The 20,691-nt window shown below is 35.9% G+C and overlaps 1 protein-coding gene across 1 annotated transcript in view; it reads right to left on the bottom strand.

Moving 5' to 3' along the window:
* LOC129216891 (pyrroline-5-carboxylate reductase 2-like) overlaps positions 1-20,691 on the bottom strand; it is a 46,442-nt gene that overhangs the window by 8,067 nt on the left and 17,684 nt on the right. Inside the window, exons 2-5 of the mRNA XM_054851107.1 lie at positions 19,313-19,383; positions 14,926-15,105; positions 9,187-9,399; positions 1,519-1,611 (exon numbers count right to left, since the gene is read on the bottom strand). Of these exons, the coding sequence (XP_054707082.1) occupies positions 1,519-1,611; positions 9,187-9,399; positions 14,926-15,105; positions 19,313-19,383 (557 nt within the window). The remainder of the gene's footprint in view (positions 1-1,518; positions 1,612-9,186; positions 9,400-14,925; positions 15,106-19,312; positions 19,384-20,691) is intronic.

The raw sequence follows: 20,691 nt of genomic DNA, 5'->3' as shown, positions 1-20,691 counted from the left end.
AACATGCGGCATTTGGCACAACTTTTATTTTCGAGGTAGACCGTGCAACGCCGGGCGACGCAGCTAGTATGTGAAAAAGAAGGCCAACCATAATGATTAATAATTAGGACGCAACAACAATAACAAAAAAAAAAAAAAAAAAAAAAAAAAAAACAGAAAAATATCCCTTGCGTCGTCGCCATGTTTGCTCCACCTGTAGTTTTGAATGTTTTATTCATTTGGGGGATATTTTTATATTTTTAACTTTTATGACCGCTTAATTAGTTACCCGTTTGGTGTATCATTTTACATTTTAATTGCAAAACCATTAAAATGACAAGCGAATGTATGGTATCGCCGAATTAGTAGTTTCTGTATAGCTTTGAACATTTGACCAAACATGGCGGTTACCACACACAGTTGTAAAAATGTCGTTAATTGCCTAAGCCCTGGCTATAGGGTGGTAACTTACTGAATATCCTTGTTCTTTGTCGGACGCATTTTACGTAAGAGTATTCTGTATCGCTCATCTCAGGATTGTTGGCGCTTGACCTTGGACGAGTCCAAATCGTCAGCGGTTGAAAATAAGAGAAGCATGGTTTGTTGTAATCGAGCGTTGGCGAAACAATTTCTTTCCTGAACCGTCGTTGTTTGATTATAGTAAGAAATAAATTTCAACGCCAAACTTTGTGGTAAGGAGCACATTGTGGAAATCTTGATCTGCTTATCTCGTTTACTGCCCTCCTCCATTTCCTATAAATTTGATGTTCTTACTTTTCCACCGAGCGCCAACAATCCTGAAGCGTACTATATTGGCATTGACTTGCAAGAACTAAGGGGGCACTCGATAGATCCGGGTCACAATGGTGAAGAATTACTGCAACTCAAAAAATAAAAATAAAATAATAATAATAATAAGTAAAATAAAACAAATAATTAAGCAGACACTGAAACGCATAATCAAAACATTTTACATAATTAGCAATTGAAAGAGCATAGTCAAACATGTTTCTGGACGCATAAATTATTTGCCTTCGTGTCCCCGTTATAAAAATAGGAGGTTTTCAAGTCTACCAAAATTTTATGAAAAGTCGCCAAATTTGGCGAGTGGAAGAAGTGCCTTTGGCGAGTGATGGAAGATATCTTTCCCACGCTTTGCAGCTGGATATCCTGCCACGTACAAACAAAACGAAATTGGGTAGTTCTTTCCACTACTTATCAAGTCTTTAAATTTGGCCTTTTCTTAAAAATTTATCAGACTTTAAGACCTTATATCTCGGTAATGCAGGCACAAGGACAAATAATTTTTGCGTCATGTCTCAATATACTTTGTCAATTATCACGCGAAAGCTACCTATTTGAATTTTTTTCATTATTGCACTATTAGTGTAGTTCCCAAGTCAGATGCACAAATAAGTACTTAAACTCCCGTCATTTGAGTAAGTTGTTATTCTTTTAATGGGTCAAAAAAAAAAAAAAAAAAAAAAAAAAAAAAAAAAAGGAACTACGTACGTAGAAAACACATGAAATTGCACTCACCAATAGACATTGCGCTGCCAATTTCAGAGCCAAATCTCTTCGAATGCCCATCTTGACCCCTCCGTCAGCCAATGCCTCGATTGCCATGTACGCCTAAGAAAAAGAGGACAAATATTGCAAAGAACAGTTGTGAATAATCAAACTTATGGAGATCACTGACAATGAAAGACAATGAAGCAGCTCAACCGAGATAGTTCAGGGAGCGCAGACACAATCAGACGGGAATTTGACTTTTTTGAGGAGTGTAAACGTTACGAAGTATCCTTATTCGAATTTGATTTTTTAGGGACTAATATCAAAACTTTATTAGGGGTTTTTAGGGACTTTTGTCATTATTCTAGCGGGAAATTTTATTTTATTTTTCATCATTTATTTAAGCCTGATTGTTGACATGCGCCACTTGATACTAATTTTATTTTCGAGGTCGACCGTGCAACATCGACCGACCCAGATTGATTTACTTCCCCTCCCCCTCGAATGTCTTCTTTACCTTCTTTACTTATTAATAATAAAGCTGAAAGTCTGTCCGGAGGATCTCTGTGACGCGCAAAGCGCCTAGACCGTTCGGCCGATTTTCGTGAAATTTGGCACAAAGTTAGTTTGTAGCATGGGGGTATGCACCTCGAAGCGATTTTTCGAAAATTCGATGTGGTTCTTTTTCTATTCCAATTTTAAGAACAAAAATATCATAAGATGAACGAGTAAATTACGAAATTATCATAACGTGGAACCGTAACATGGGCACAAGCCAATTGGCGAGATACGAAATTATCATAACGTGGAACCGTAGCATGGGTACAAGCCGATTGGCGAGAAAGTTCACGATACATTATTTGTAAATACACAGATGAACCAAAAGACCTTTTAATTTTTCTATTACGGGCAAAGCCGTGCGGGTACCACTACTTCATAAATAAATGCTTGGATTAAAATTTTTGGATTAACATTTTAAGTGAGTTATAAAACATCAGAATTCTTCAGAAGGCCCTAAAGTTTCAAAAAGCAACAAATCGTTTTTGTTCCAGTCCTGTGTTCTGGTATCATGATTAATGACCAGATATCGATAATTTTTGATCTGTATCCTCACTTCTCACGATGAGAAATTCAAACATTTCGGACATCGAAAAATGTTTGGTTTCTTCGTTTAAAAATGTCCATATGTTTCGTTTATACAATGAATATGCTTTTTTAAAAAGAAATTATGATTGATTGCCATAAAATAAATACTAGTTGTAATCGTTCCTCCTTTTTCCATCGAGTTCTTCTGTTTTCATCTTCCACCTCCCTATTTCCACTTTTTTCTTCCTTTTTTCATGTTTGTTGGGACAACTTCTTAAGGGGACCATGGACCTTCCAAATAGCTCAAATCGGTCAAAAATATGATTTTTTTTTAAATTCCGTGGAAGTAACAATATATGAAGTGTGCTGAATCGTATGAAAAAAACCTCTTGTTGATCTGATGTTTTATAGCGAAGTTATATGCGTTTAAAAAAAGTAAACAGAGCGTGTTTTCGATTAAAATGGCTATAAAACATGAAAGCAAAGTCGAAAAGCTAAGTAAAACTAAGTGTCAAACATGTAAACTAAGTTTCAATAAATTCTTACATTGGTATTAATATCAAATATTTAGTCATCGTGAAAATATCTTTCGAGAGGTATTGAAATACGAAGATCATGAAATGTAAGTGATATTAGACTTTAACGTCATTTATCTCGGACTGGAAAATTCGATGCTGACACAAATTGAGAAAAGCTCCATGCGACTTAATTTTTGTTCAATATGCTTCAAATTTCAGAATATGCTACTTTGGTAGTAGTTTGATAAAACTGGGTATGAATTAAGGTTTAAGAGAATTTTATGTTGCTTAAAAATATTAAAGTTTTGATTTTTATGTAATATTCGCAACAAAAACTATTGCTTTACGCGAAAAAAAATACTGTGCTAATAATGAACCAATCCTTAAATGGATACCCAATGGAATGTTTTATTCTCTGATAAAATGCAAATTGTTTGAGAAAAGAACAAAAATTGAGTCGCGTGAAGCATTTTAAAATTTTTATTTTAAATTTCAAAATTTTTAATTTGAATTAAATTTTTATTTTGTTGCATTTTTTTGCTTGATATTTTGCATGCTAACAAACTTACTAACTTTTATGTCCAGTTTCATATTTCAAAATTAATAAATAAAAGAAAACGCTTTCAAGGCCACCGTCCCCTTAATTATTAAATAACTTTGTTTAACAGCAAGAGATCAAATTTCCTCCAAAGTACTGTCACTTACTTTGATGCCATGCTAGGAATATAAGGAGAACTACACAAAAGATTTTAACATCTTTGATCTGACTGCTTGGAATTACGTAGTACGAAATTTCGTAACTGTGGAAACATTTGTACAGATAATGTGCATCCTAAGTCGAAAGCAGAGGTTTAGAAGCATGTTTTTGCAAGCATTGACCACACTGATGTAAGGGAGTTGAATCTGAGCCAAAAGAGGTTAAAAAAAAAAAAATTAAAAAAAAATTAATTTGAATTTTGTCATCTTGAATTCAAATTATGTTTTTCGCAATCACGAGTGTGTGTTTGTATGTGTGGGGGGGGGGGGGGAGCGGGTATGTGTAGTATGTGTGTAGGCATGTGTGTTTGTGTCTGTGTGCAGTCATGAGTGTGTGGGTAGTTGTGTGTATGTGTAGGTGTCTGTATGCATGCGTGTGTGTATGTGTTTGTGTATGTGTGCAGGGGTATGTGTGTGTATGGTGGTGTATGTGTATGTGTGTAGGCATGTGTGTTTGTGTCTGTGTGCAGTCATGAGTGTGTGGGTAGTTGTGTTTATGAGTGTTTGTGTGCGTGGGGTCGGGGTATGTGTATGTGTGTGTAAGCATATGTGTTTGTGTCTGTGTGCAAGCATGAGTGTGTGGGCAGTTGTGTGTATTTGTGTGTATGTGTAGGTGTCTGTATGCATGCGTGTGTGTATGTATGTGTTTGGGTATGTGTGTAGGGGTATGAGTGTGTATGGTGGTGTTTGTGTATGTGTTTGTCTGTGCGTGTGTGTTGGTGCGTTGTATGTATGCGTGTGTGTGTAGGATATGGACGCAACCTGGAGACGGTTTTCGTTAGAGGAGCAGCATCGTGAGGCCGGCCGACGCGACGGGTGGTGCTGGCAGAGGGTGGCGCCGCGCCGCAGGGAAAAATGATAGCACGCCAAAAAGAGTCAAATGAAAGCAATAAGCAATCGTGATTGCTCAAAAAAAAAAAAAAAAAAAACATTTATCTCTACATAGTATAAAATGCAGTCTCCAAAGGGGGCTGTGTGTTTGAACCCGCAAAACTCGAGAACTACTCGACCGATTTCGCTCAATTTTTCACAGTTTGTTCCTTTAAGTTCTGAAAAGGTTTGCAGACCACTTCGAAAACAATTTGATGAATAGTTCCTTTTTTATTCCAATTTAGGCGCAATTTTCTCATAAATTAACGATGATGGGGGTGAAAAATTACTTGCACATATTAACATTACATATCGTTGGAAAGAGCAAAATTTTTCGCGTTCAACGCAATTTGTTTCAATGATCTAACTTAACTACGGCGGAAGTTATTTACGTTTTTAGCTCGAATTTGTTTAGGCTTAGCTGAAATTTAGGTACTACTTTTTCTTCATTAAATTTATCAATAAAAAAGTGATAGAATTGTCCCACATTTTTTTTTTTTTTTTTTTTTTGACACCGTTGGAAAGAGCTGCTTTTTTTACTCCAGATCTAACCAGTTTAACCCTCTATCTCCGTTAGAAAAAAAGTTACAAGCGAATTAAATGAAGTTCAAAAAATCTGTTCTCTATTCAAGTTTTTAACCATTTTATTTTGCGTTTCCACGGTAACGCTTTTTGAATCCATAGTTTATTTTCATCTTTCTCATTTTCAATTCTTAAACTTATTTTATTTTGTGTTTCCATGGTTACGCTTTTTAAATATTTCTTTCTCATTTTATTTTAATTTCTAAAAAGTATTTTAATATCTGACGTCATTGTTTGGAGGAGAAATTTTGCATGATTTTTTTTTTTAAAGTTTATGCCTGATTGTTAAATATACGTCACTTGACACAATTTTTATTTTCAAAGTAGACCGGGCAAAGCCGGGCAACGCAGCTAGTATCCCATAAATAGTAGGGGAATATGGAGCAAAGTTAGATACGAGTAGTTAAGAGAACTTACCTTTTTAAAAATGAACAAACGAAAAAAAAAACAATAAATGAAGAAAAAACATTTTACTTTACAATATGGCTTGCATTGAAATATCATTTTAGGTTTTTTGGAGTGAATTTGTGAAAGCGAAAAAACATGAAGCAACTATTAAAAATATTTTTTTATCAAATGAATAAACAAGGAAAGAAAGAATGAACGAATAAATAAATAGATTAATTAATCAATATGAGAGAAAAATAAATGAGTGAATGAAATAGTGTGAATGAATAAGAAAATAAATGAATGAATGAATACGTTAGTGAATTAGTCGATGAAGGAGCGTAAATGAAGGGATTAATAAATGATGACGGAAGAGATTAATGAATATAATCCACATATTACCTATTACCAATAAAAAACGGATTACGGTAATATGCGGGTTATATGCCGGTTACAAGAGCGCCACGTGAACATGCATGATGTAGAGTGCTGTTTTGATTACAAAACCCTTTTCAGAAAATATTTTTGATCAAAAAATTCACCTTCAGGAGGTATTTTTGGTGAAAAACCTTTCCAGAAGGTATTTTTGATGAAACGAGCTGATGTGAGCATCACATGACTTCCTTTTACTCCAATTTAATGTCATTTTTTCATTATTGACAGTTTTAATGTGATTCAATAGTTGACTCTCTAAATATCACCAACAGTGGCCAAATTGAAACCAGATTAAAAAAAATTTTTTTTTACTCGCCAAATTTGTCGCCAAGTTGGCGACAAAACTTGGCGACCAAAAGACTGGCGATATATCGCCATGTGTTCGCCAAATTATAACGCCACTTGAGTTTGCATCGAAATTAACAATGATTTCCCCCCCAAAAGGAGCAAAAGATCCCCTTTGGAGCATCCGAATGCAACCAAAAAGAGAGGTGCACAACTAGACTCCACTAGGAGTCTAAGTACCAAATTCCAACTTTCTAGGACATTCCGTTCTTGAGTTATGCGACACACATACACACATACACACATACACACTTACATACGTACACACAGACGTCACGAGAAAACTCGTTGTAATTAACTCGGGGTTCATCAAAATGGATATTTCGGGTGTCTGTACGTTCCTGGACATATATCCACGTGTGATCGGGTTGAAAAATAAACTCAACATTCATTCGGGGGTGAGCAAAATGGAAATTAAGGCCGATTTTTGAGTGAAAATTTTTTCGCGAATACAACATTTCCTTTTTTTTGTAAAAGGAACTAAAAACCCTTCCATTTTTGAATCATGGGTGCCCATATGTAAAATTTTAAGGGGAGGCTCAGATATTTTGCCCACGGTTTAGCAGGATGTTTTCGCCATAGAAACCGATTTCAGTACAGATTAGAGTTATGAAAAAGGCTGACATTTTTAGTAATTTATTTATTTAATGGCTAGAAAAGAAATGTTTATTCATTTTTGCAAAAAAAAAGTACTAAAAGCAAGGAAGTTTTAACTTCTAAGGGGAGGGGTTGAGCCCCCACTTGTCCCCCCAGGGCCGTATCCAGAGAGGGGGCCTGACGGGCTCGCCCCCCCCCCCCCGAAACCCGAAATGTTTTGTACCGTAAACAGAAGTTTTTTTTTTTTTTTTTTAATTCCTAATGTCAGAAAAGGAAAATAACAAAGTTTTTTTTTTTATTCTTATTTTTGCTACTATTCAAAATTTATAATATTTTACATAAATACAGAAAAAGCAGTTCCAGTTCTCATTAGCTGCAAGGCACACTTGAAATTTAGACCTTTAATTAGGACTTCCTGCTTTCTTTCCCAATTCAATTCAGGGCAGTCCAGGGTTAAAGCAGGCCCTTTGTCAGTTCGGTAGACTTTTCAAGTCTACCGAACTGACTTCTGTGCACTTCCTCCTCCAGACACGTGCACAGAAAGTTTGGGGCTGTCACAAATGCTTTTTTTGGGCTCCCTCCATATTGTTTACCCATATTTTCAACCCTAGGTTTAAAAATATTGGGCCCCATTTAAGCTCGGACCCGGGCCAACAGGTGTTCCTTCTCCCCTCTGTGCACGACCCTGCCCTCCTCCCCCTAAAACTCTTATAAAACTTACACTGTACTGATTTCGAGCCGGGGACTCCCCAAAGGCTGGGCCCCTAGTTTCCGATTAGGCGAGTATCTTGTTACCAAGATGTGCCAAATTCAGCTCCTTGATACATCCTGAGTAAAAAATGAAAAAAATCACGATTTTCGCGTTTTTGTAGCATAATTTTCAAGATCATTTTTGTGACTGATATGTTTCTTGTCTTGCATTTATTTAATGCCGAATTCAGTATCATGAAAGTTCTTTTGTTATTGCTTTTTTTTTTCTTACTTCTACTGCATACTGTTAATACCTTAAGTATGAGAAAAAAAATAACACTTACTCTACTCTCTTTCATTTTCTGCACTACTTGTGATTGAAAAAAAAAAAGTTTGTTTCGAGAAATATTTCGTTGCATTTATTTTTAACTTAAAACGGGTGTGTCTTACAAAGTTATAATCATTTTGTAAGACTGTGCAATCAACTTTTGAAAAGTGTAAATAAAGAGCTTCAAATAATTTTACCTGTTCGAGAGTCTTTGAAAATTATTTAATTTTTTGAAATTCCTTGAAAAGTTCTTCAATTTTGTATCTTATCAAGAAAATGAAATATGAATTGTCCAAATGGCTTTAATATTACTCTTCCGTTCTTATTTTCTGAATTTCTACACCATTTCTTTTAAACTATTTTGTACAATTTTCATACGGTAGGGCATTTAATGAAAAAAAAATGGGGATAGGGGGAGTGATTAAAAACAAACTTCACTAAAAGCCGATATGAGCAGATGACGAAGTGCTTCTCTTTTCTCCTCTTTCGTTTTACCTCTCTGACCATTAAGTTCCATGATTTGTCGAGCAAGCAATTTTTATTTTGTTTGATCTTGATTTGCAAAAGAATGTATAACTTTTAAAAGACTTTGTTTGCCTAGTTTTTTTTTTTTTCATATTTTGTAGTCTCAATTACCTAATATAAGCCCTCAAAATACAGATTTTTTTTTTCGAAAATTTCTCGGGGGAAAACCCCCCGGACCCCCTGAAATTATGGATGTTCTACATCCGACTTAAAGGGACACTCTCCTATTATCCTTACCACTACAAGGTGAATAAGAAAAATAATAAGAAATGAAAACAACAACGTCCAAGCAGTGGAATCATTAAAAATCGAGACAAAAAGTCTTCTATGTTAACATTTTAATGCGTTTGTTGTGTCTATATATACTATATGTGTGTGTGTTAGGGCAATGTGGTAATCCGGGCCCCTCCCGAAAAAAATTTCTGGATACGACCTTGTGCCCCCCCCCCCCCCCTATGTAGACGCTCAGGTTTTTGATTAAAAAAACCCTCCAGAAGGTATTTCTGGCAGCTTTAGTGATGTAGACAATGTCGTTAGTAGTCTTAAAAGAGATTTTTTAACTGCTGGAATACTCACGTATGCGGGTCCACTCCCGCTGAGGCCCGTGACCGCATCCAGCAGATTCTCCTCTATCTGGTCCGAGGTGCCGACGCTCGAGAAGATCTGGTTGGCCGTGACCGCATCCCCCTCCACGGTTGAACTGCCCAGGCTGAACACGGCGGCCCCTTCGCGAACCAGGGACGGGGTGTTGGGCATCACCCGGATCACCCGAGTCTTCGGAGGCAGGGCCTGGGTGAGGGAAGAACCATTGAGAAGAGATAAAATGCGGGGAGTGAGGAGTTTCCAGGCTTGCCAACTCCTAAAAATGTTTCCCCCTAAACTCAACTCATAAAACCCCTAAATGACGTCAGAAAGTCACGTGACCCTTTGACTGTGACGTCACAAGTGGGATTAAAAGATCACGTGACCATTGCTATTTTTTGTTGCTGACTGGAATAAACTGATTTTCATCATTTTTATGTCATTTCTGATCAAAGTTACAAAGGGTCAAAAACTATATGTAAGTAAAAAAATGCATGAAAATATCGAAAAATAGCATTTTCATAGGTAAATGAAGAACATTTTTACCTAATAAAATCCTAAAATTTAAACCCCTAAATTTACCCCTAAAAATTTTATCCCCCAAAAAAATCCCATTCTAAAATTTCCCCCCTAAATTTAGGGGGAAAACCCCTAAGTTGGCAACCCTGAGAGTTTCACTCATGAAACCCCAGACCCAAAGTCACGTGATATATGGATGCCTCAATTGGCAAATCGATTAACTCCACTTTTTGAAAAAATCCTCATTTCTGCTTTAAGGGGGTCCGGGACACATTTTGAAAAAAATTTTATTAAATAGTTCAGAGTTTTGAAATTTTTTGCACTGATTTACCATCTCTTTAATAAGGAAAATCATAACATAAATATTTAAAAAAAAAAAACTTTTTATTTCAATTCAATTTGTTTTTTTTTTTTTTTTTTTTTTTTTTAACAAAAAAATGGGGTTGCTTTAAATTGCTATAACTCAAAATATTCTTGGTCAATTTTCAGTTTTTTTTTTCAAAAAATTAGGCACAAATATCTGAACTTTAATTTTTATTCGGCGATTTTAAAAGTATTGATTCAATAAAAAATAAAAAATATTTGAAGAAAAATTTCAAAAAATTAAAAGATACTTTTTTTTAAAAAAATCATATTTTTACAATAAAAATTTTTTTTTTTTAATTCGCCGAATAAAAGTTAAAGCAAACTGTTTGAAAAAAGATATGCTCCAAATTTCATTACTTTATCTTTATCGGTTATAAGACTTTGAATGCAAGAAATCGAGAAAAATTGCATCATGGAGAAAAACGCATTTAAAGTTTTAAAATTAAATACACATTAGTTAGGTGCATGCAACAAAAATAATTGTATCTTTCGTTTTAATTAAAATAGAAACAATATTCAAACGTTCTTTTAATCAGAAGAAAACGGAGTAATTTTTCAAATGATAAAAAAAAATTTGCAAAATTTGACGATTTTTGTGTTCCTTAATAGTGCTTAATCAATGCTTAGCATGTGAATTTATATTAAACTTCTGGTTCAGTACATTTCTGACAATGAGATAGCAGAAAATGTAATACGAGGGCCTATTCACTCCTATGGATAACACTATCTTCTTCATAACTTTCTTGACTTTTTTTTATGCAGTTAGTCTATTTATCAAGGGAGGCAGGCATCCATATTTTAAGGCAAAGCATTGGAAGAAATCGGGTTTCTTTCGCTTCTTTCACGCAAAACGTGCCAAACATTCGTCGTTGTTGAGTCACGTGACCTGGGGTCCTTGGATCAGCTTTTGCTAAGACAATAATTGGATTTGCTCCCTCCATTTTCATTCCTGCTCTAAGGGAAGAACACGATCGTAAAATATACTGCATTCAATGTTTTTTTTTTTTTTTTCAACACAGACATTTCACTGTGATCTATAGTTAGTACAACACAGCACACATCGGTCTAGGAAGATTGGGCGCCGTAAATTGGGCGCCGCAAATTGGGCGCCAGGAACTTTGGGCGCCGAGTATTTTGGGCGCCGGGAACTTTGGGCGCCGAGCATTTTGGGCGCCGGGAACTTTGGGCGCTGAACATTTTGGGCGCCGAGCATTTTGGGCGCCGGGAATTTTGGGCGCTGAGCATTTTGGGCGCCGGCAACTTTGGGCGCCGAGCATATTGTGCCCAGTATTCCCGGGGCCTAAAATGCTCGGCGCCCAATATGCGGCGCCCAATAGTCGGCGCCCAATCTTCGACGCCCAATCTTCCTATTTGAGCACACATTGGGTAACGGCACCAGTAGCGTACAAGGGTCCAGCAACAGACAGTCGTAAGTTTGGATTTGAATAATAAGAATTTTAGGCGGGAAAAACTGGTGTTGCTGCGACCCATGAATACGGTGCAACCATCCAGTGTTATTAGAGTGAGTTTCATGAGCCAGTCAGTACTTACAAGGCAGTGGTGGAAGGTTATACCACGTGGTCTGCTGGTGTTTCATGTTCATTTGAATTTAATAAGGTGTTAGATCTAAAAATAAAGAACTTTTGCACATTTTGGAGGGGAAAAGGGGAATTCTGTCCTTTACTCATCCTATCTGTTACTGGGTATCATTGGAATTGATGGTATCTGATACTGGGGGTCGAACCATGTTTCGAAATGGAGCAAATAAAAATAGAATTAACTCATTCAGAAGATCCATATTCAGCCAAACGTTCGATGAAATATGTAGTTGCATGAGAGAAAAATAGTTTAAAAAGTCTGCGTACATTGAAAGGCTCAGAAAGTTGAGTTAACCTGCTGAGAGTGATGTCTTAAGCATGTCTGTTGGGGCCGTGGTAGCCCGATCGGTAGAGTGTCGGACTTGGGGCCGGAGGGTCCTGGGTTCGAACCTCGATGATCGATGACCCACCGTCATCATTAAAGGGGACTGGGCGACGTTAAATATGCTCGTGGTCTCAATGTCCTCCAAGTGAAACGATACCTCTGGGGGTGCTAGTACTAGGTAGCTATTAGCTCCTGGACTAGTTCTAAATTCTCGTTAACTGTTCGATCCGGTGATGGTGCTGCCGTCTATCGGTATATAAAATAATGGAGGCAAGACACTTAGTATGCAGTCCTCGACATAAATATAGTTGTTGTCAGTTGTGACTCTGAATAGGAATAGGAATAAGAAGCATGTCTGTTACTGGTGCTTTTAGCCTAATGCACGTCAGAATATAAATTATATCACAAAGAGAGGAAAATAACACTCAGAGACCAGGTGGGATTCAAATCCATGACCTCCAGCACACATAGCAAGTGCGTCCACCACTTCATTGTTAGTGGCAAAAAATGAGCCAATCGCTTATGCCAGCGTTTTCCAACCCTTTTTGACACGCGGACCAGCAAAAGCTTTTGAAAAACATTCGCGGACCAGTGACGTTTTCTTAAAAAACCATCTTACAAAATAATACTAATAATAAACAAAACAATGAATTCATTACATTTAACATGGTAATAAAGAACTGTCACAAAAATATTTAAATGTAAAAACAAGTAATTATTGTAATCTTACCATACTTAAATTATTAATCATTTGTCAGAAATCATAGAAAATTATGAGGATTAAACACAAAGTCACGTAGAAAATAAAAAGTTCGTTTAGATATTATTATGATGTTTTTTTTTTTTTTTTTTTGAGCAATCACGATTGCTTATTGCTTTCATTTGACGTTCCTTTGATATTTCCCACCGCCACCCTCTGCACCATCACCGTGGACAGGCGGGCTCCTCACGCTGCTGCTCGTATAGCGAAAGCCGTCTCCAGGTTGCATACATGTCCTACACACACGCGCATACATACACAACTACACACACACACACACACACACAAACCCACATACATACAGACACTTATACACACACAAAAACCTACACACACAAAACTACCCACACTTTCATGCCTGCACACAGACACAAACACACATGCCTACACACACATACCCCATACACATAAACACACATATCCCCCCCCCACACACACTCGTGATTGCGAAAAACATAATTTGAATTCAAGATGTCAAAATTCAAATTAATTTTTTTTCTTTTTCTTTCTTTCGTATTTTGATTTTATTTTTTGAATTTTTTTTTTGAGTAAAGAACTTTTTTTTAAACCTGCACGAGCAAAAATCTCTGAGGACCGGTAAAACATTTCCGTTGAACCGATTCAGAATTGCTGGCATATGCGGTTCCATGTTTCCTTGAAGAACAATCTTGTGGGTAGCATGAACCGATCGTGAAAGTAAACAAGAAAAGAATGAGCACACCGAATTCTCCCTGAAGTCTCAACTCCAGATCTATTGAGCGTGCGCATTAATGACATTTGTGTCATCCTCACATAAATAACATCCGATAATCGAGTCACCCGTGTGTTTCAACAATGAAACTCGCGCTATGTCATGATTATTTGCTTATATGTTTTGGTAATGCTTAACGTGCAGGGAAAGGCATTAGTGTGACAAGGTTGAACTAGAACCTGTAACTTAACTGTTTTACTGGTAAGATTATCATTTCAGGGGAATGAAGAAACGAAAAAAAATGGTCAATAGTGAACGCTACCTACTGGAGTTTTAGGCTTAATCCACTGGAGTTAGGGTTACAATTTCAAATATCAAAATAGTCCCAAACTAGCAATTGCTTCGTTCAAATGTGTTGTTGTTGCTTGTCCCACTTGGCAGACAGAAACATCATACCAAGTCCATGAAGCCGTGCGAACAAAGTCCCTCCAAAACAGCAGAAGGGTCGGAATACAGCTGATTCAGGTCACAGCCGATGCAAGAGAAAATATGGGCGGGAGCAGCCTGAGTCAAATTGCATTTTGGGCACAAGGGGAAAACCTTAATACCAGCCACATGTCGCTGTGCTCGAGTGTGTCCACTTCTCAGTCGGGCTAGGACGGTTTCGTTCAAATGTTGAAGAGTAGAAGCAATTTTCACTCGTCATACCTTGACGGGCGGCTTTCTAGTTACTAATATTGTTGTTGTTGTTGTTGTTACTATAACAATGATTGTTGTTATTGTTACTGAACTTCTTATTGTTGATAATATTGCTGTTGTTGTTACAGTAAATCCTGTAAAGTTGACCATCCTTGTAAGTTTGACCACCTGGCTAAGTTGACCGCTATTTTCAGGCACATAATTAGATCTACATCATATAATTCAACCTCTGTAAGTTGACCACCTGTTTAAGTTGACCACTAAAGTAGGGCACCGCAAGTGGTCAACTTACACAGGTTTCCCTGTATTCCTGTTATTATTTATGAGAATTGTTGTCAACATTGTTATTGTTGCTGGCAGCTCAAACTAATCACGTGATTCTAAGGAATACCGCCATGCTATCAACCAAGGGGCCGTGGTAGCCCGATCGGTAGAGTGTCGGATTCGGGGCCGGAGGGTCCTGGTTCGAACCTCGATGGTCGAAGACCCACCGTCGTCATTAAAGGGGACTGGGCGATGTTAAATATGCTCGTGATCTCAATGTCCTCCAAGTGAAACGATACCTCTGGGGGTGCTAGTTCTAGGTAGCTATTGGCTCCTGGACTAGTTCTAAATTCTCATTAACTGTTCGATCCGGCGATGGTGCTGCCATCTATCGGTATATAAAATAATGGAGGCAGGGCACATAGTATGCAGTCCTCGACATAAATACAGTTGTAGTCAGTTGTGACTCTGAATGGGAATAGGAATAGGCTATCAACCTGACGGAATTTACCTGTTCGATGAATTTTGTAGTGATGCCCATGGCGACAGAGATGACGAGATGCTGAGGGGTGATGAATGGTGACACGTCTTTCAGGACGCGGGGGACGACGGGGGGCTTGACTGCCAGCAGCAGCACTCTGCAGTCGTCTGCTACGCTGCCGTTGTCTGAAGTGGTGCGACAACCCAGCTTCTGCAATTAGGCCGAGAGAAAAATTAATTACCGATTTAAAAAAAAATCTGCCAAAGAAGAAAAAAATATGTTAAAGTGACCGGAGTAGTACACGATCATTATAATTTTTGGGGTAAAAATTGATCACCCAAATTTAATTTAAAAAATGAAATTTTAATGAAGTATGAAATGCTGTCTGTGATTCCAGAACACTTAATGTCTGTATGACTACATTTACATGATTGTACAGTTATTTTTTTTTTTTTAATTTTGAATTTTATTGAACTGCTAACTAAACTTGTTTCAAAGACGGGTTTCCGAAACAACTTAATATCTGGGAACTAAGAGACCTAGAGACTAGCCTTTAATAATGTTTCCACATTGATTGTAGACACTACAACTAATTACAGTGAGGTATATCAGATGTTTCACTGTATAGTTGTTTGGTTGGTTTGGTTTTTTTTTGGCGCAATAACCTTAGTAGGCTACACTCCACCAAACGACTGTTTACATTCAAACTAACCCTTTTTTTTGATGGGGCAGGTTTTGATTACTGTGGTACTGTACATACGGTATACTGGGGTTAGTCATTTTATATTTCTTGTTATAAATTTCTATCAGAAAAAGATGATGAATACTTAATTTTAGCTTTTTATATATGACTTAATATTTATTAAGTGCAAGCGCTATAAAAACATTAAGACAGCTAAGAAATATGGAGGGAAACAAACAAAAGGTTAATGAGGAAAATTACTGTTGTATAAACATTTAAAAAATCCATTACCTCAAAAAAAAAAAAGACTTGGTGATCATTAATTACCTCAGAATTAATCAAAAAATGCCGATTCAATAGTAATTCCTGATCACTGAAAAATTGCAATATTTTAAATTTCATCGTAATGGGGTTGTTTTCTTCAGTCAAAATTACTACTTTTAGTCAATGAAATTGATAGAATAAACCAAAAAAAAAAAAAATCCACGGAGCGAGGAAAAAAATTTCATTTTCCCAACGCTGAGTTAACTACTTTTTTAAAATGTCCGATTTTGAAAAAAAAAGGCGTGGTCTTTATGAAGTCACAAATGATGTACTTTGACGCATCTGTCCACCACGTTTCCACTTATGATAATCAAGAAGTGAATTAAAATTGCGCTCTACGCTTGCTATCAACCATATCGTTGCCAGTACACGTGAGTAAAGATGCGAATTAAATATTGCGCTCTGTACTTATGGCATTTCATCATTTGTGAAGTCATGTGCAGAAGCGTAAACAATGAAATTGCACCAATATTCGAATTAAAATTAATGTTAAAAAAAATTAAACTTTGCCAAATTATTTTTTAAATGGTTTAATCCCATGTTTTTAAGCACGCTCTTTCAGAAAAAAAAAATACTTTTAAAATTTCGGAAACGACTCCAGTGTCAAGAAAAACAAACTTTTAGGACTTGCCTCATAAGTGATCAAACTGAATTCTGCCTTGAACAGTTTTTCCCCCCTCTAATCCTAATCGAAAATTGTGTACTAAGCTCATTTTGAAGCGAAATAATGTGGGAAATTTTATGATCGTCATTTTGAATACTTCATGGAAATTAACTACGCATTAGTAAATTAAAGAATAATTACTGAATTTTTTGATGACTAACGATTAACAGTAATAATAAAATAGACTCTTTAGAAACAAATGATTAATTAGTTACTGAAACCTTCATAAGAGAAAATATAATAAAGTTAACATTTGACTGAACCTTTCACAGTTTTTTTTTTTTTTTTGATAAACTGAACGTTTAACGAAGAAATAGCAAGAAAAAATAAAAGTCTAATAATTGATAATTTAGTGAAAATAAGTGCTTAATACAAACTGAAGATCTGTTGCACTTCCGTGGTTCATACGTATAATGATCAAAAATCTTCAAGACTTTTTAAATGTCAAGCGTCTGTATTCTTCAAAATGACAGTGGTCCTCCCAGCCCCCCTCAAAACAAATCTTAGGGAAAAACTGCCTGACGGACTTTTTCAGCTTACAAATCTGTAGCTAAGTGCCAGAAGTCCAAAAATTGTGATTTTCGGTTTGTTAGTGCTTTGTATGTAGACGACTACTGTCTGACCATCGATTACGTGGAAAGGCTAATATCCGGTTTATAGGCGGAGATGGACGTATCTATTAGTTTATAGGGGTATTAGTTGGTTTTTATATAGATGTGCACTTTTGCATCTCTATTATTTAGCCCCAGTTTTCTAAAAATGAAAATTTTTCTCAAGGAAATATTTTTTTAATCTGAAGTATATTCGACCTATATTCTCCCGGCAAAAATTAATCGATTAATTTATTCGCAACTAGCTGCATTGCCCGGCTTTGCCCGGTCTACCTTGAAAATAAAAATTGTGTTAATGACGTATATTCAACAATCATGCGTAAAAAATAAATAAATAAAAAATCATGATTTCCCTTCCAAACAATGACGACAGATATTAAAATACTTTTAAGAAATTAAATCCAGAAAGATAGATTTAAAATGTGTAACCATGGAAACACAAAATAAATAAGTTTAAAGAATTAAAATGCGAAAGAAAATGGTTCACAATTTGAATGTAATCGAGATTTTTAAAACTTGGTTTAAAAAGGCTTGTAACTTTTATCACTTTCGAGATAAAAGCTTATTTTTTCGACCATAGGTCGAGTTAAATCTGGAGTAAAAAAGGCCGCTTTTTCCAATGGCGTCAAAAAGAAAGCTGTGGGACAATTCCTTCACTTTTTATTGTTTTATTTAATGAAGAAAGTAGTGCCTAAATTTCAGCTAAGCCTAAAAAAATTCAATCTAAAAACGCAAATAACTCCCGCCGTAATAAAGTTAGAGCATTGAAACAAATTGCGTAGAACGCGGAAAATTCTACCCTTTCTAACGATATGTAATATTATTATGTGCATGTATTTTTTCACCCCCATCATCGGGAATTTATGAGAAAATCGGGTCTAAATTGGAATAAAAAAAGAACTATTCATCGAATTTTTTTCGAACTAGTCTGCAAACCTTCTCAGGACTTAAAGGAACAAACTGACAATTTCATCGAAATCTGCCGGGTAGTTCTCGAGTTTTGCGAGTTCAAACATACAGTCGCTTTTTGGGGACTACATTTTATACTATGTAGAGGTAAAGTTTTGAGCTTACCATTTTGCTCTTACATTCCTGAACGAAATGAAAATATTTTCTTTTCTTTTTGTTGTTTCCATGGTAATTATTTTTTTCCCCTTATTTTATTTTAGAGAATGCAATAAATGAATAAGGCACTAGTGACATTATAAAACGCGTGCATCAAAATCCCATCGTTATTTTCCCTTCTCCCCTGCTAGATTCATTCAGATGGAATAGTCTTTACTTGGTAAATTGCCAAATTACATACAATCCGCGGTCTAACAGTATTCCCCGTATCCAGTCATGTGAACGCAGTTTATGAAAAAATAATCCTTTTTAATTTTTTTATCAGAGTTAAAAGAGCGTGTGTCCCATTCTTAGCATGCGCCAGAAAAAAAGTTTTCTCTCTCTACTGTAAAATGATCATAATGTGACTTACGTTCCTCCGACCCTGAGAAGTACAGAAGTTACCCCTTCCTTTATTACAACTTCGAAATAGTAATTTGGTCAAACCCACCCGCTTTCTATTCCTCAGAATCAGGGCTCCATTTGCATAGAACCTCACGGGAGCCAGAGCTCCTGCACTTCTTTTCAATTTATGCAAATTTTAACATTTTAGGCGAAGTTTAGGCTATTTGCAAAGTGAAAGTAAGGTGTAGGGACTATAGGGTTCCTGCACATTTTTTGGTAGAAATTTAGCCCTACTCAAAATTTCAAATTATTGTCCGTTTTCCACGAGAAGGCATTTGACTCCTCCTTTGTCACGTGGTATCCGATGATTCTATTTCGCTGTTTTCGGCAGAAGGTGTATTCGGATCATAGTATTTTGTTGTAAAAGAAGCAGTTTTTAAAATGTAAAAATAACTAAAATGACAACAGACAAGTGAAGCAAGTGATGTAAAGGACACTAAGACTTTTTTTGCACATTAAAATGCACGCCCAAGTTAAGGCTGTCTGGTTGTCTCATTTAGAAGCAAGTGGATTGCTTACCGATCACCTCCGCGTAAAATGGAACTCTGCGTTAGAAGAGGCGGGGCGAAGTACCTTCTCGTTAAAAACGGGCAATACTTATTTCTATCTTCAATTTTGCTTACTTACTCTCATCTGTTCCAGTAATACGACATCCGTCCGAGGACAACTGCAAATAATCTTTTCTGGCGGCGTCAGTCCTGCAATAAGAACCAATCAATCAATCACTTGGGAATGTCATGGAAATGACTGCATCATTGGAAGCCTTTATTATTCTCCAAGGGTGCCCACAGGGGGGAATTACGGCGCAAGTTGCGCAATCAAAATAGGGGGGGGGGGATTTTATAATTTTTTAAATTTATTTATTTAAATTTTTTATTGATTTATTTATTTAGTTTGTGTGGGTGAGTGTGTGTGTTTGTATGTCACTGGCGTAGCACAGAACTTTTCTAATAAAATAATAATAATAACATATAATTATAATTATAATTATTAAAATAAATAAATAAATAAAATATTTTCAGAAAATGAATTAAATAAAAAAGAGCTAGTTAAATATAAAAAAGAAAAGCGGGTTGAGTTTTTTTTTTTTTTTTTGGGGGGGGGGAGGGAATTTGTGTGGGGTACTCCACCCCACATAATATTTATGTACAGTCATAGAAAAAAAAAACGAAACACTCGATCGTATTCAAAGACTATTGACACTAGAGACACGTGTGAGGTGTCATTGTTTCAGGAATAAAAAGTTCTACATAATTATGTTAAAAAATTATTGTTAAGGGGTCGTCTTCATATTAAAACGAGCATCAACTTCAATTTTTTCAATGAGAACCCCCTTTTTTTATTACATATTTCTGATCAGCATTCATTTTTAACTCTGTATACAAAATTTTGTTTAATTTGAACGAGCCGTTACTTCAGAATTGAGTTCTGAAAAATTCCTTCCGTAATGTTAAAACGTATTTTGATATTTTTACTCATAACACAAAAACTAGATTAGGCACGGCAAAGATTGTTTTTTTATATCAAAATATGAATCGACCCAATAATAAAAACGCCCTTTACAACACCTAAAATGTAATTTTAGTTTTTTTATGAATTATTTAAATATTTTTTGAAAAAAATATGATCTGAAACCATATTAAATTTTACCAGAAAAACAATCTAGAAGAGCTTTTATGCGGGAATCCAAAATTTGAGCTCAAAATATTCAGTAGTTTTTGCACTATGCTTAAAACTTCATTTTTTCTCACTTTAGGGGACCGTATACTTTTTTAAAAGAGAAATTATGAAAGTTGGTTTCTTCGTAAAAAAAAAAAAATGTTCTACAAAATAAGCAAACCAATTATAACGTGGTTTTTCTACATTACAGTTACGTCTATGAGTTTTTTAAATGCATAAATTTATTCGCTGTCTCTGCAGAAAAACAACACAATATTGCAACTGTCAGTTTTTTGTGGATATCATTCAAACGTCATTGTGTAAATAATGCAAAACACTACTTCATT

The sequence above is a fragment of the Uloborus diversus genome, chromosome 2 (assembly GCF_026930045.1).
Source record: "Uloborus diversus isolate 005 chromosome 2, Udiv.v.3.1, whole genome shotgun sequence".
Classification (NCBI taxonomy): Eukaryota; Metazoa; Arthropoda; class Arachnida; order Araneae; family Uloboridae; genus Uloborus; species Uloborus diversus.
Note: the sequence above shows the minus strand (reverse complement) of the source record. Positions and strands in the feature narration are given on the sequence as shown.